This window comes from Acinonyx jubatus, chromosome C2 (genome assembly GCF_027475565.1).
Source record: "Acinonyx jubatus isolate Ajub_Pintada_27869175 chromosome C2, VMU_Ajub_asm_v1.0, whole genome shotgun sequence".
Lineage (NCBI taxonomy): Eukaryota > Metazoa > Chordata > Mammalia > Carnivora > Felidae > Acinonyx > Acinonyx jubatus.
The window spans coordinates 7943119-7958203 of NC_069384.1; the positions used below are offsets into that span (position 1 = coordinate 7943119).

The following is a 15085-nucleotide window of genomic DNA, read 5'->3' on the forward strand; positions in this document are numbered from 1 at the left end:
CCGTGGAGGGCGGGGAACTCCCGACACGAAATTCACACGCCTGAATCCCCACCCCTCCGACTTCTCTGGAAGAGGACATCATCTCAAGGTGGGAAACCACGAACAACAAACCGCCTTCAGGTCAGGAGACCACTAGGTGTGCAGTCACAGGTTTCCGCCAGCCGAAAACTTTCCCACGTCCGAAATGGCCGAAGACCCCCCCGCACCCCCCCACCCCCCGGAGTCCTGGTGTTCGCGGACCCGGGAAATCTGAAGAGGAGTTTCGCTCTCACAAAAAAGGCCGTTACCGTGCTACCACGGGTCTTTTTGCAAACACGAGCGGCACAATGCAAACTTCCGGAAAGCGAGGGATACTCGCCCCTGGTTATCCCGCGTGTGCTGAAATCTGAACGTTTTAGTTGGCGACGTAGCTTTCTTTTTGTCTTTGGACAAGATTTAGGGTAAGAAAGTGGAAACAAATTAATGACGATAAATACCTGGTGCTCACCGAAAGTCGTGCAAGAGCACCCTGGTGCTCACCGCTCACTTGGAGCAACCGAACTCGGGCGGGACACAGGCTGCGCGCCCACCAGCGAGAAAGACACACACACACACACACAAACCGATGGTCCACTTACCTTGCTCAAAGGAGTCTGCACAAAAAATATCTAGTGCTTGAAACACAGGGACATGTAAAACTACGAGGCCAGGTGACCCCCAGGGGGACGAATGTCGGACACAGGGTACTGCTATGCATTTTGAGGGACAAAGAAAATAAGCTATTTTCTTCGGGTCTCTTTTCTTGTTCCTTGTCCTAAAAATTACTTACTGTTATGTTTTCACCCTAGGAAATGAAGTCTAGCGAAGGAGATCCAAGATTAAGAAAATGAGAGCTTCTGCTCTACTCTGACACCAAGGGCTTCTCAATGCAGGGGCCACCTGCTGTCCCTGGGAGGGTTCTAAGACATCTGAAGACCATCTCAGGATACCAGAATGGGCCCTGCCCGCCCGCCCTGCCCAAGCCTTACTCTTAAAATTTCACACTGTCTTCATATATGGCACTAAAAACCAACCTCTGGTATCTGGAACAAACCATCTGACCTATCAGTTCTGGTCACCACTACAGAACTGGACATAAAAACGAGTACTGAGCTTGTATTCTGAGAGCAAAGCAAAGGCCAAAAGGAAACTGGAGAAGTGCCCTGGAAAACATTTGGCATTTGCTATCCTGTCTTTGTATTTTGTTTATGTATTTTTGATCATATGACTTACTGCAACAGTCAGTTTCACAACACAGGAGCTGAGGAGGAGGGTACAGGGACAAATGCAACAGGCATTTCGTGGGTCTTCTAGAATTACCGCAGCCTTAAGGATTTTTACAGGTCTGCTTAGGATTTTTGGAGTCTGATCCCATCTAAAACGTGCCACTTACCAAAGTTAAACAAAATGCTCAGATCCTAAGAAAAAAACTAAAGCCAGGGTTTTTTTTTTTTTTTTTTCTTTCTGATGAAGTCTAACTTTGTGCGGCCAACTTGCCTTTTACGGAATCACATTTAACTTTTTAAGTTTTCTGCCTTCCTGAAAGCCACCCTCATATATACTTACATATTAATTTGTAAAAGGAAAAGACTTTAGGTTACACGTTAATTCACTGTGGCAGGAGTTCCACACTCCACACAACAAAGTCCCTGATTCGCCCCCCTACGTGGATCTGGGGAAGGAGGAACGAGATGACGTGTATCTCCTCGTTTCCCAGAAGGTCCAACCCTATTAAAAGAAAAACCACTGAGCCCTCACATCCATTCTAAAAACTGCAAGCTATTAGCACTCTGAATAGGAGAGAAACTGAATATAGTAATCACTCATATAAAGAAATGATTTTGAAAACCAAAATGATCAAAACCAAAACCTCCAGTTTTCACTTTCCGGGATTTGGGAAGCCTAGGTCCACGCCACTACCATTTCCTTCTTACACATTTGACCAAACTTACACTCAGTATACCTACCAGATCCATTACCTGGACCAGGTTAATTGCATAGGAAGATTTTTTTTACTATGTTTACATCTTTCTTAATTTTAAAAAAGCATAGTAAAGAGTCTGAGGACAAATTATTCAACTGTTTATCATACATAAGACCGCATGACTATGATACAAAGGGGGGTTCTTTTTCATTTAACGTTACAATATACACAGCAAGTCCGGACCAGATCTTACAATCTGCACACAGGTATTTAACCTTTTCCATGCTGTTTATGTTTTACAATGCACAGAAGTCCTGTAACCAAACCGTGTAGTAAAGCACACAAAACTGGACTGTAACATAACACAGTATGCAGAAGCATTGGATTTTATGATTTCCTTTATGTAAATAGCGGTTTAAAAACTGCTTTCGTTTTTGGTGCTTGCTAAGATGTGGCAACCAGCACAGAAAAAAATGACCTGACCCATATAATATCTTCCCCTTATAGTCCTAAACAGCAGTAACTACTGATTCCTTTTGATATTGCTATACTCAAGATGATATCCTTTTATTCACTGTAAACTTTTATGAACTACCAAGTTCAAAAATCATCCACAGGCTTGACATTTAATTACAAAATAAATATGGATTTCCTGATTAACAACAAAAAAATTTTGTGGATTATAAAACCGGTATTTCCAAGTTTCCATTCACATTCACATAGTTTTAAGCCTTTCTTTTTGTCACTGTTTACATATAAAAACCTGCTTTTTGTTCAGAAAAAACTGACCTAGTCAGCCACATGGAATTGACCAATAAAAAGTAATGTGGTGTTCTGCTGAGTTGTTTTAAACAGGGTTATCGGCAGAGGTAGATTACTGCTTCTTTCCTAGGCTTCTTTTGATCCTGGACAGATAAATTACTTATCTTCATTCTCCCAATTCAACCGCTCAAAAGTATAACACCCTAAAATTGGTCAATTTAAAATGGGAACACAAATTTAGCAACTGCCAGACTGTGTTACATTAAGGCAGCATAATCTCAAAACTAGGCACCTGTTAAACACCAGCCTGTTCACTTCAGGTCACGCATGAGAGTTTTGCTTTACTCGTGCTGATATTTTGGACCTGTTGGTGCAATCAAGGTCTTGCTTTCAAGTTTACAAGTAGGTTAATCAGGAATACAAGCATCGACTGCTGGTTCCATAGCTTCTGGATCCAGTGTCCCTTTACCTTCAGAAGCCTGAACACATTTAGAATGTAACAGATGCTGTCATCTTGAATTAGATGTCAATCGATTATGTTCAGAACACAGATTGCTGTAGATGTATTGGCTATGGATTCAACAACAGTTCCAGTTTTGTTTAAGCAATAGTACAGCCATAATTTTCAACTGACATTTAAAAATGGTCTAGTTACACCTTGTGTCAAAGTGCAGGACTGCTACATTATTGGTTACAGACATCTATGTGCTATAAAAACAGCTTTGGTACAATAAATTATCAAAAAAGAAAATAAATTTTTGTAAAATTCACAGCATAATTGTGAGGCAAAAAAGCAGTCACATAAAATTCTGCATTTTTTAAAAATGTTCAGGATGAACAGAAGACATCTTTGTGCAGAAGAAATGGTGGAGATACCACGTGCCGAGAAAAAAAGCAAAAACGAAACAAAAAAAAACAAAAACAAAAAAAAAAACAAAAAAAGTAAAAAGCAGGAAGGGACACAGCTGTAGCTATTTCCATCAAAGCAAACCACTACTTCTGTGACCTTCAACCAATAAGGAAGTCAACTTTATGACACACGCAAAGTGACCTTGCAATACCTTACAATTAGTGGGTCACAAAAGTCTATTTTAAAAGAAAGGCCTCTTGAATTACCCATTCTCTGTGTTTTCAGCATTAAGGACTGTCTGCAAAAGCATGTCCAAAAGTGATTGCATCTGAAATGGTAGGCTCTTCTAATTTCGAGTCCAAATCCATAAGGCCAAAGGTTATCCCAAAGACCACCACTCAGACCTCCCCAGGACTGGCCACGACTGACCCGTTGATTGCTTCTCAGTGCACCTCGGTTAGGAGACCAGTCACGTTCCATTACTATCTACCGTGGCCTCTCCAACAGGAGACCCACGGGATCCCATGTAATTGCTGCTTTGCTCCTCAGTAGGTTCAGACAGGAGAGTTCTGATCCCCGCCACTTAGCATGCTCACTGTGCCTTACAAACAAACTCCAAAACAACCGTCCCTTCCATACAGCTGAAGGTGATGTTTGTGTCAGCTGGAGGTCCCTCTTCCTTACAGTACTGCGTTTCCGTGCCCAAGTGTGTTTAGAGGACTTAAAAACCCAAATTTCCCACCCCCCACCCAAAACAAAACAAACGAGGGGGGGGAGGGGGGTAAAGGGAGGAAAAAGGAAAAAACAAAAAGGAAAAAAAACACCCTCGTGGGGCCCTTTATGCAAATTATGTGCAGTGCCTTTTTATTTTAAAATTAGTTGGCAAATGACCAAGACCAACATCTGAACATTAACTTCTGTGGAACAGAAAAGACAAAAAAACCCACTACAGCTGGGGTGTGGCAAGTTAAAATGGGGGAGGCGAAAAGAGGACACCTCTGCGCTCTCCGTGACGACGGGTTTGTGGACATGGCTCTTTGAAAAACTTCATTGTCCCTTTGCAATCTTTTCAAGTTAAAAAAAAAAAAAAAAAGAAAAAGAAAAAGAAAAAAAAAGTCAGCTTTGCCCTCTTGTAGCGGTTCAGTGTGTTAATCTCCTTCTGATGCAAGCAGCTTTGCACTTTGTTTTTTGGAAAAAAACACCACTTCTATAAAAACACACAAGAAACAAACTCAAGTTTCAATTTAGTCACGAGCTAGCTACAGAACTCTGTTGCACACAAACTCCTGTCATGGGGGACTCTTCTCTGTCAGCTCCTTGCCTCATCGTCAGATGTCCCTCAGTCATGTAATGTGTAGAACCTGTATTAGCAGAAAATTGGTACGCTGAATGTCCAGCTAGGCCAGTCTCTTGGCGGGGATTGGAGTAGACGGTCAAATTAACGTCCATAGCTCCATTCTGTCCAAAGTCCAAGGTGTTAGCAGCCACCGGGCGATTCTGGTAGGCCTGGTTGCCTTGATTACCGGTAGAGGAGGAGGACGTAGAGGAAGAAGTAGTTGAGGAAGACAGGGATGTCATGGAGTGGTGACTATGGCCAACCTCCATAGAATCCTGGGTAGAGGAGCTATTCGTTGGAGAATTGTAGACCCTTGGCCTGGTCCGGTTACCCAAGGCTTGTTGTCCGTGGTGGTGGTGGTGGTGGTGGTGGTGGTGATGGTGATGGGAACTATTTCCATGGTGATGATGCAATGCATTCTGTTGAGGGGCTACATGAAAGGTTGTTTCTTGAACGGGATGAGTTTCAACAGTAACCTGTGTAGGAGCTTCAGTGCCTGACCAACCAAGGGGAGCAGGAAATTGTTGACGCACCTGTAAGAAGATTTTCGAAGCATTTATTCAGAGTACTGTTTCCAAGCTTTACTTAATCTTCAATCGAAAGCTAGGACACCAGCATTTATGTTAATTAGAGAGAGGGGATTTTTGAAACTTTTAATGTGTCAGTTCTAGAACACAAAATCCCGGGCTGCCTGGGTGGCTCAGTAGGTTGAGCATCCGACTTTGGCTCAGGTCGTGATCTCACCGTTCGTGAGTTCGAGCCCCGCCTCGGGCTCTGTGCTGACAGCTCGGAGCCTGGAGCCTGCTTGGGATTCTGGGTCTCCCCCCTTCTCTCTGCCCCTTCCCCGCTCACACTCTGTCTGTCTCTCTCTCTCTCTCTCTCTCTCAAAATTAAACATTAAAAACAAAAAAATTAGAACGCAAAATTCCAAGTTATGTTTGAGTGAACCAGTATTTCACTGTGAAAGCTGCAATTTTTAGCAAGCTATACCCATAAACAGGCTCATGTATTTCACCGGCCACTTTCTTTCCTGGGATGCATTGTTTATGCCCGGGATCAGCAAACTTTTTCTGGAAAGGATCAGATAATAAACATTCTTGACAGGTTCGAAATGAATTCCTGGCTTTCCCGTAAAGCCCCTCTTCTTTCCATCTTTCCCGTTTCAGTAAGAGCACGCTTTTCATCAGCGGCTCAGTAACTCCTGCATCCACACCGTCAGCAGGCACCAGGGAGCGTGCCTTCGAAACGGCTCCAGCCTGGCCGCTTCCCTGGTCTCCACCACCATCCCTTCTCCCAGGCTCCTACCGTCCACCGCTCACCCACACTGCACAACCGCCTCCTAAATCAGCTCCCAGCTTCCATCCTTGTGCCTTTTTTCCAATCCATTCTTCGTAACAAGAAAAATCTTCTCAAAACACAAATCCAATCACTTTCCTATTTAAATTCAAATCCTTTAATGATTTCTCCGTGCACTTGTTAGAAAAACAAAATAATGCAAACTGCATAGGTGGTCTGCCTCGGGGGCCACCGTTCGCCTCGCCAACCTTGTCCTCCAGCCATCCTTCCTCTTGCTACCTGGGCTCCAACACCGGGTCCTCCTCCTATTCCTCCACCCGGTAGTCGTATCTTTCCAACGTCTCAGGGCATCTGTGCCTACTGTTCCTTCCTGCCTAAAATGCTCTGACTTCTAATTTCTGCTCGGGTGCTTCCTTCCCATTTCGGTTTGAGTCTTCTCTGACCACTCTGGCTAACACTGCCTCAACTCCTGTGGCAGCAGCTACCAGTTGTCCACAGGGCGGCACTATACTTCCCAGCCTCCCCCGTCCTCAGGTATGGCCACGGGACTGAGTTCTAGTCCGTACAACACGAATGAACGTTTTGATGTTTTTATGTCATGGCCGGACCTGGCCCACCAACACCTCCCACACCCCGCCTGGTGGATGCCAGCAGACAGCCAGGCCCTAAGGGCCGGAGTTATTCGCCCAGGACACGGGAGACAGCCATGCCACTGACCGCTACCCAAAAAAGAGACTCCATACTCCCTTTGGCTACCATATTTTGTGGGGTCTATTATCAGCCTGGCTCACTCAAATCCTCATGCATCCCACCCAACAAATCGCCATCCTAGATCACATCCTGATACCTTTCATCAGCAGTACTTGCAATTTCTGTTAATTTGACTCATTTTGTTTATCTACTCTGTCCTTATGAGCTGGAAAATATGTCTTTTACCAGGAGCTGACATAAAGCGTTTCTTTCTCAGCAGAAGTGGTCTGGAGAGTCAAACTTTAAGATACACCACTGAAAACAATCCAGTAGAAAAAGAGGCAGAAAGTTCTCAGAAAATACTGATGGCTCTTAAACTACAACACTACTCAAATTCATGTATAAATAGAAAATAAGCAGGGTTGCCTGGGTGGCTCAATTGGTTAGACATTGGACTCTTGATTTTGGCTCAGGTCATGATCTCACGGTTTGTGGGATTGAGCCAGCCCCGCATCGGGCTCTGCACTGACGGTGTGGAGCCTGCTTGGGATTCTCATTTTCTCTCTCTCTCTCTCTCTCCTCTCTGTCTCTTCCATAAAAAGTAAATAAACTTAAAAAAAATTTTTTTAAAGAAAAAAGAAAAACAAATAAGCAAAATAAAAATATCTTCTGTCCAATACCATTTTTCATTTCAGACTGATCAAAGGTGATCACCCCCCACCTCCCTGATTGTTTCTCCAAAGTCTTGCTGGTGGAAGGCTACACTGGCAAAACTAAATGGAGAGCAACTGACAGCAATTATAAAATTTACAGATCACATCGCTCTCTGACCTGCGATTTCACATTTAGGGGTTCCTATCACAGGTATACTTAATGTGTATGAGTGATAGGTCTGTGGCATTCTACCATCATCTGTAATAGTAAAAAAGACTGGAAATTAACAGGGGAAATGACTTATGGAATATCTAAACACGGGAGTATCATGTGAAGAAGAAGGAAGAAAAAGTTCTCCAGGTACTGATGTAGAAAGAGCTCCAAATATATATTAAAAATACACATAAAACATATAACAACCCCCCCCAAAAAACAAGCAAAAAAACAAACTCAAAACATCAACTTGTGCATGGCACGCTATCGTTTGTGTACAAAGATTAGGAATCTATATCTGTATGTGGATATGCATACAATATCTCAAAAAGGATACAAAAACCAATAGCGACATTTAAGTGAAGGTCTGAAGTGTAAGTGGCAGTGACCAAAGCCGAGAGAGGGGAAAAGTGTTCCAGGCTGAGCACAGAACATGTGAGAAACAAGAAAGAACGTGGTATATTCCAAAAAAATGACAAAAATCCAGTAAGACCAGAGCAAATAAAGAGGAGAAAGAATGCCCTGAAAAGGACCAGACCGTGGCAATCACTGAGACCTTCGCAGGAAGTCTAAATTCCCTTTTAAGTAACAAAGGAAAAGCCAAACACTGGTTTAAAGTAGGGAAAAGCCGCATCAGACTGCTTTACTGAATGTTCATGTGCCTGCAGAGAAGAAAATGGCGTTGACTGCTGAATGGAGTTAGATGCTGGAAGACCAGGTTAGAACATTTTTTATAGTAAGGCGGGCTGGAGATGGTTGTAGCAATGGGATGAAGTGAAGAAAATAAAAGTACATTTAGGATACTCAGAATTCACACAATTTACTACTTGATTCAACTGTGGGATAAGGGAAAAGACGAGTCAAGGATCAGCTCCCCAACCTAACCCCCAGGTGTAAGGCTTGAACAAATGGGTGAATCTAGGGCCATCTGTACGAGGAACACAAAAGAGAAACAGAGGCCCAGGGCTCAGGAGCAAGGCCCAGGTCAGAAATGAAGCTGGAGGAGGGACCTGTGCCAAGACGGTACTGACGCATCAGACAGGGTGGGCGAGGTCAACCGGCAAGTGGGCAAGCCTTGGGAACATCCGTGTCTACAGGGTGGGCAGAAGAGAATCCAGAAAAAGAGACAGGGAAGGAAAGGCCAGACAAGTGAGGGAAACTCAGGGGGCATCCTGTCAAGGGAAAAAGAGGGAAAGTGCTTCAAAGGGCAGGGAGGAGCCAAAATTGTCCACGTGGGTGAGGAACAAAAAAAGACAAGCCTCTGAATGCCCGGCACCGGCCTCCTCAGTGGCGGCCGCAGGTGACACTTGCAGCAACGGTGTCCCCCACCGGAGCAGACCGAGGAACTCTTCACGGGCCCAACACAGCCACCACAGGCTAGCACGACGTAGGGCCAAACAGACACCAGACAGACACGGGCCAGGAGGAGGGCTGGCTCCAGCTGGGAGAGACCTGGGGGGATCAGATGCTGACAGAAGAGAATCAAGCAGATCCAGGAGCCAGAGGCTGAGCAAGAGGTCAGTTTCTAAAAAGAGTAGAAGGGGCATTGGAAACAGTGCCTACAGAGAACGGGGGAGACACGAGGTGATGGTGCCTACAGAGAACGGGGGAGACACGAGGAATGGCGAGCCCGCCTAGAAGCTGGGCACTAGGAACTGGCAACGACACCGACCATGCCAGCTTGCTGCTTGTGGTCTTCTCCCGCAGCCCCAGCCACGAGAATGGGGCGTGATATTCAGCAACCTGTCCTGACTTCACTTTTACCAAATGATACGCCGGCCCCTCGTCACACAGCACCGTGACACAGTGCCCAGTGGGAGTTAGTATTTTACAAAGAGTATTTCATAAATATTTTTACTACCAACATCTGCTTCATCCCATTAAAAATACCCGATTACAGCCTCTTCTTTAACACATTTCAAAAACAAACGAGGGGGGCCTGCATGGCTGTCGGTTGAGTGCCCAACTTCAGTTCAGGTCACAATCTCACCGTCCGTGAGTTCGAGCCCCGTGTCGGGCTCTATGCTGACAGCTCGGAGCCTGGAGCCTGCTTCAGTGTCCTGTGTCTCCCTCGCTCTCTGCCCCTCCCCGCCTCAGTCTCTGTCTCTCAAAAGCAAATAGATATTAAAAACAAAAGCAAAAGCAAAAAAAAACCCCAAATAACCCCAAAACAACATGGAGGTGAGAGACCACAAACTGATCCGGAATCAAGGACCATTAGCGACCAAAGATCACAGGAAGCGGTCGGAGCACAGTAATGAAGAGCACAAGCCAGGGAAAGTTACTGAACCCATCAAGGGTCAGTTCCCAAAGTTAAAAGGGAAACTCGAACAGTGTTAAGGCTCCAAGTGCTACTGTCGTAAATGAGATAAACACAGCGAGTAACAACTGGAACAGTGGCTGGTATGCACCCAAGAAATGTTAGCTGCTTCTACATAACGAGGGAGAAAACAGCAAAGACGTGCTTCCTTAGTTACGGACAGGGCACAATTCCCTACACACGTGGAAGCTACTGAGACCCCGTGGGGTAAACGGCACGACCATCGGAAATGCGCTTGGCGCCCACCACGGCCCCGGCCGGCTGCTGCGGGGCCGGGCCTCCACGGCGGGGAGCTCACCTGGGGACTGTGAGTCTCACAGTCCATGGCCTGGACGGCAGCTGTGAAGTGCCCGCCGCTGTGCCGGTGCTGGTGCGTCGGGTCTGACCTGGCTCTCCCACTGTTGCTCGTCCCCGACGATCCACCTTCGGGATCACAACACAGTACTTGTAAGTCTGAAGTTAACTTTGCTCAAGTATGTGTTCCAACACTCACTTAACACCGAAGGTACGGCACGAACAAAAAGCTGTATGAACCTCAAAGCGTATCAGGAAGTCATCCAATTCTCTAAGGTCTTTCACACCGACCAGTGAACTAATACACGACAGTCTGGTTTGGGTTAAGTTAGGGGAAAGTTCAAGCACGTGAACAAAGTATTTCTACTTAAGAAACCAAAGGAAAACTTTGGCTAAGAGGGGCGCCTGTGGGGCTCAGTCAGTTGAGCGCCCAACTTCGGCTCAGGTCATGATCTCGCAGTCTGTGGGTTCGAGCCCCGTGTCGGGCTCTGTGCGGACAGCTCAGAGCCTGGAGCCCGCTTCGGATTTTGTCTCCCTTTCTCTCTGCCCCTCCCCTGCTCATGCTCTGTCTCAAAAATAAATACAAACATTAAAAAAAAAAAAAAACATTTAAAAAAAAAAAAGAAAGAAAGGGTTTCGTTTCCAACTGCCAAGCAGAATTTATCACAGGTAATTAAGTATCAGAGCTTGGGGACAGGTGAAATGTTTTACTAACTACAAAGGGTAGATTTAGGTAAAACAATTCCTCCCTATCCCCACAACCAATTCTTCAAAGACTTTACAGTAACCCCCACCTTGGAACAAAAATAAGAAACGCTTCCAGGCCTCCCCGAGTATCAGAAGGACCGACCTGAGCTGGAGGACGTGCTGGAGGTGGTTCCGGAGGACTGTGACTGCTCCATCGCGGGACTCGTGGACACGCTGTTACTTGTGTTTGTACCTTCGTCAGCTGTCTTCTTGAAAAAACTGTGCTGCAGGGCATAGTAAGGTTGAATTCGAGTTTTGGGGTCATAATCAAGCATCCTTAAAATGAGGTCTTTGAACTTCAAGTAGTCAGCCACGGTATGACCCGATTCCCCAGCACGACGCCCACCAGGTCCTCCTGTTTCTACTCCGAGAATATTATGAAGTTTACGGGTTCCTGGTGGTTTATACTCCTGAAGAGAAGAAAGATAAAAAAAAAAAAAAAGCTTTCTCTAAATGTGACGGAGTATGTAAAAGCCTGCATAACTTCAAATATGCTTAGATATGTTATATATTGAGACCTTTATTAAAAAGAACGCTTTATACTCAGATTCTCTGGATTTTCACACATTACTATTCCAAATGCGCTTGTTGTTGGAGAAATTCAAAATAATTTCAAGACCAAAAATGACTATAAAGACCACGTAGCCCAGGGGTCAGCAAACAAAGGCCTAGCCTGGGCTGTTTTTCTATAGCTTCAGCTATGAATGGGTTTTATATTTTTAAAGGTTGTAAAAACAAACAAACACAACCACATAATATGCAATAGAAGCCCACAAAAGCCTTAAGCTTTTACCTTCTGGTGCGACCGCTGCTCCGGCCCAGTGGTCTGAATCGCTTTTCTGCCTGATACACGTGACCTTGGATGCACTTCCTTTCCTAACAGTGGCTCTCCAAAGCTGTGGTAATCACTCCAAGTGAAGATTCACTGGTTTAACCCTACACGCTCAGATTTACCGTTCTCATTTCGTTTATTTATTTATTTATTTTAATTTTTTTTTAACGTTTTATTTTTGGGACAGAAAGAGATAGAGCATGAACGGGGGAGGGGCAGAGAGAGAGGGAGACACAGAATCAGAAGCAGGCTCCAGGCTCTGAGCCATCAGCCCAGAGCCTGACGCGGGGCTCGAACTCACGGACCGCGAGATCGTGACCTGAGCTGAAGTCGGACGCCCAACCGACTGAGCCACCCAGGCGCCCCTCATTTATTTTTTTAAGTAATCTCTACACCCAGTGTGGGGCTGAACTCATGACCCCAAGACCAAGAGTTGCATGGTCTTCAGGATGGGCCAGCCAGGCGCTCCCCCACCACTTTCATATTTAGATAAAGAAATTAAAAGCATTTAGAATATGCTGAGTAATAAATTAACACGTGTTGAGATTTTTCTGAAAACTCCTTTTTTAATAGATGGTGGTAGAACCCTTAAGATGCTTATGAATATTGAACTTATTCAGAATGGCATCACCGATTTTTGCTTCTAGTGACAATGCAGAAATTCGTAAGAGACCACGGCTCTCCCTCTGAAAGCAAAAACAAGCCAGCAGGTAGGCCACAAAATCATTCCATTTAAAAAACCCATCTGAGTGCCAAGAACTAAACAAATCAGAGTTGACTGAATTCTAGAAAATGAGAAGCCCTTTCTAGGAGAGAAGAGACCTAAGGTGAGGGAAGGGGGTAAGAAGAATCCAGCCCAACTCTGAACCAACTCCTGGCAGTGTGGACAGGCCCAAGGCGGAGGGCAGGCGGAGAGCCCAGACATGAGGCCCCAGGGAACTGAGCAGCAGGACGGACAGACTGCCTGGGGCAGCAGGGCTGCAGAGAGAGCACTCAGGTCTCCACAGACACTGCTTAAAACCTAGGAAGACAGTGGAGAACAGAATCTAGGTGGAGCGAGCAAACAAACAAAGCAAGGCCCAGATTCAGGTCAGCTACAAAGGAGATGGACTGAGTCCCATATGACGGAGTAAGAGGTGCATCTCTTTCTGGAGGGAGGGTTTACTTCCATCACAACTGTTCTCAGATACAAAGTCCAGCGTGCATTTAAAAAACTACAGACACAAGAAATTTTAAAAAGATGGGTCCATAATCAAAGTGAAAAAATTAGAAGACCCACATAAGTAAACCACCCAGATGCTGAAACTGGCAGGCCGGCATTACAAATAACCATGATAAACAAACAGGTAAAAGAATTTAGTTCCAAAGGTGCACATGTGTGAATAGATGGGGGGGTTACAGAAGACCAAATGAAACCTTTCCCTGAAAGGTAAGTGGAAATGCGGAAATGTTAGAACTAAAATATGCAATATCAGAAATCAAGAATTCACGTAATGGTTTTAACAGCAGACTGGACTCAGCAGAAGAAAAAAAAAACCAGTGAGTCAGAAGACAGAGCAAAGGAATTATCCAAACTAAAACAAAAGAGAAAACAGCATGAACAAACTGGAGACCTCTGAGATCACGCGGAGCCTGTCACACACATTTCAGTAGAGGACCAGAAGGAGAAGAAAGACTGAAGCAACAGATACTGGAAAAGATACAGTCTTAGGAAAAACTGACGAAAGCGATCAACCCACAGACCCAAGAACTTAGCAACTCCAAGGAAAATAAATACAAAGAAAGCTATACCTGGAGACATAAGAGTCAAATTATTGAATAACTGAACAAAAACAGAAAACATTAAAATCAGCCAGAAGGAAGGGGGAAAGGGAGAAACATTACATACAGGGAAGGACACTTAGAAAAGCCACTGGCTTCTCTTTAGAAACAACGTGATACACAAAGCAATGTTATAACCTCTTTTCTCTTTTGCTGAAATGTCAACCTAGAATTCTACATCCATGGAAATGTCCATTATCTTCCTTAAGAAAGTAAATAAAGATATTTTCAGATAAATAACTGCTGAGAGACACCATCAGCAAAAGTTATTCCCTACAAAATAAAAAAGTTAGATGAAGTTCTTCAGGCCGGAAGCCAAGAAGGGTGGGAAGGAATCAAGAACATACATAGGTAAACAGAAAAGACCTTTTTAGTATCTTTATTTTGTGTGTGTTTCAAAATTTCTTTAAAAGTCCCTTTTTTTTTTTCAACATTTATTTTTTTATTTATTTTTTGGGACAGAGAGAGACAGAGCATGAACGGGGAAGGGGCAGAGAGAGAGGGAGACACAGAATCGGAAACAGGCTCCAGGCTCTGAGCCATCAACCCAGAGCCTGACGCGGGGCTCGAACTCACAGACCGCGAGATCGTGACCTGGCTGAAGTCGGACGCTTAACCGACTGCGCCACCCAGGCGCCCCAAAAGTCCCTTTTTATTTAAGCAGTCGATGTGTCTGCTGTGAGGGTTATAACATATGCAGAAGTGACGTATGATGCCACGTGCACAAGAGGTAGACAGTTAGACAAAAGGGCATGCTTGATCGAGTGGTGTTATGTGAACGTCAACTGATGCATTAAGGGTACATATAACACTAAAAATTACACACAGGGTAAGAGCTAAAGGGTCAAGAGAGGAGATGAAATAAAATACCAGAACACCAGAAAGTACTCCACTGACCCAAAAGAAGGCAGGAAAGAAGGAATGGGGGGAAAAGGTGAGACAGAGAACAAATATAACAGTTAAAACCTAAACTTCCGAATAACTAAATGGGTTAAAAACTGAACGTGAAAAAAAGAGACTATCTGACTGGATTAAAAGGCTTGACAACTAAATGTTGCATACAAAAGCCGTATTTCATATATAAATACAGACAGATTTGACGTTAAAGGGCACAAAAAGTACAGACTATGAAAATGTTACGAATAAGAAGGTTGGTACAGATAGTGTAATACAAGTCTGACTTAACAATTAGAAATATTACTAGAGATAAAAAGAGACATTTCATCATAATGAAAAAGTCAATTTATCACAGTCACAACAATACTAAATGGGTACACACCTACTAAGAGAGCTTTGAAACACATAAAGCAACGAAAGGGAGATTAAGA

The 15085-nt window shown here is 44.4% G+C and overlaps 1 protein-coding gene and 1 long non-coding RNA gene across 6 annotated transcripts in view; one reads left to right on the plus strand and one right to left on the minus strand.

The window, feature by feature from the left end:
- The first annotated feature begins 248 nt into the window (after positions 1–248).
- LOC128315111 (uncharacterized) lies at positions 249–3347 on the plus strand. Of its 2 annotated transcripts, none has more exons than XR_008297538.1 (2): positions 249–689; positions 828–3347. It is a non-coding gene; the product is annotated as an uncharacterized LOC128315111 (long non-coding RNA). The 2 variants fall into 2 exon arrangements; XR_008297539.1 differs by having other exon boundaries at positions 249–440.
- The window catches only part of DYRK1A (dual specificity tyrosine phosphorylation regulated kinase 1A), a 150092-nt gene continuing 137091 nt past the window's right edge, over positions 2085–15085 (minus strand). For all 4 annotated transcript variants that reach the window (XM_015063163.3, XM_027041617.2, XM_027041616.2 and 1 more), the window contains 3 exons: positions 11208–11514; positions 10362–10486; positions 2085–5423 (listed from right to left, as the gene is read on the minus strand). In XM_015063163.3, coding sequence (XP_014918649.1) covers positions 4803–5423; positions 10362–10486; positions 11208–11514 — 1053 coding nt within the window. In that variant the 3' untranslated portion in view covers positions 2085–4802. The remainder of the gene's footprint in view (positions 5424–10361; positions 10487–11207; positions 11515–15085) is intronic.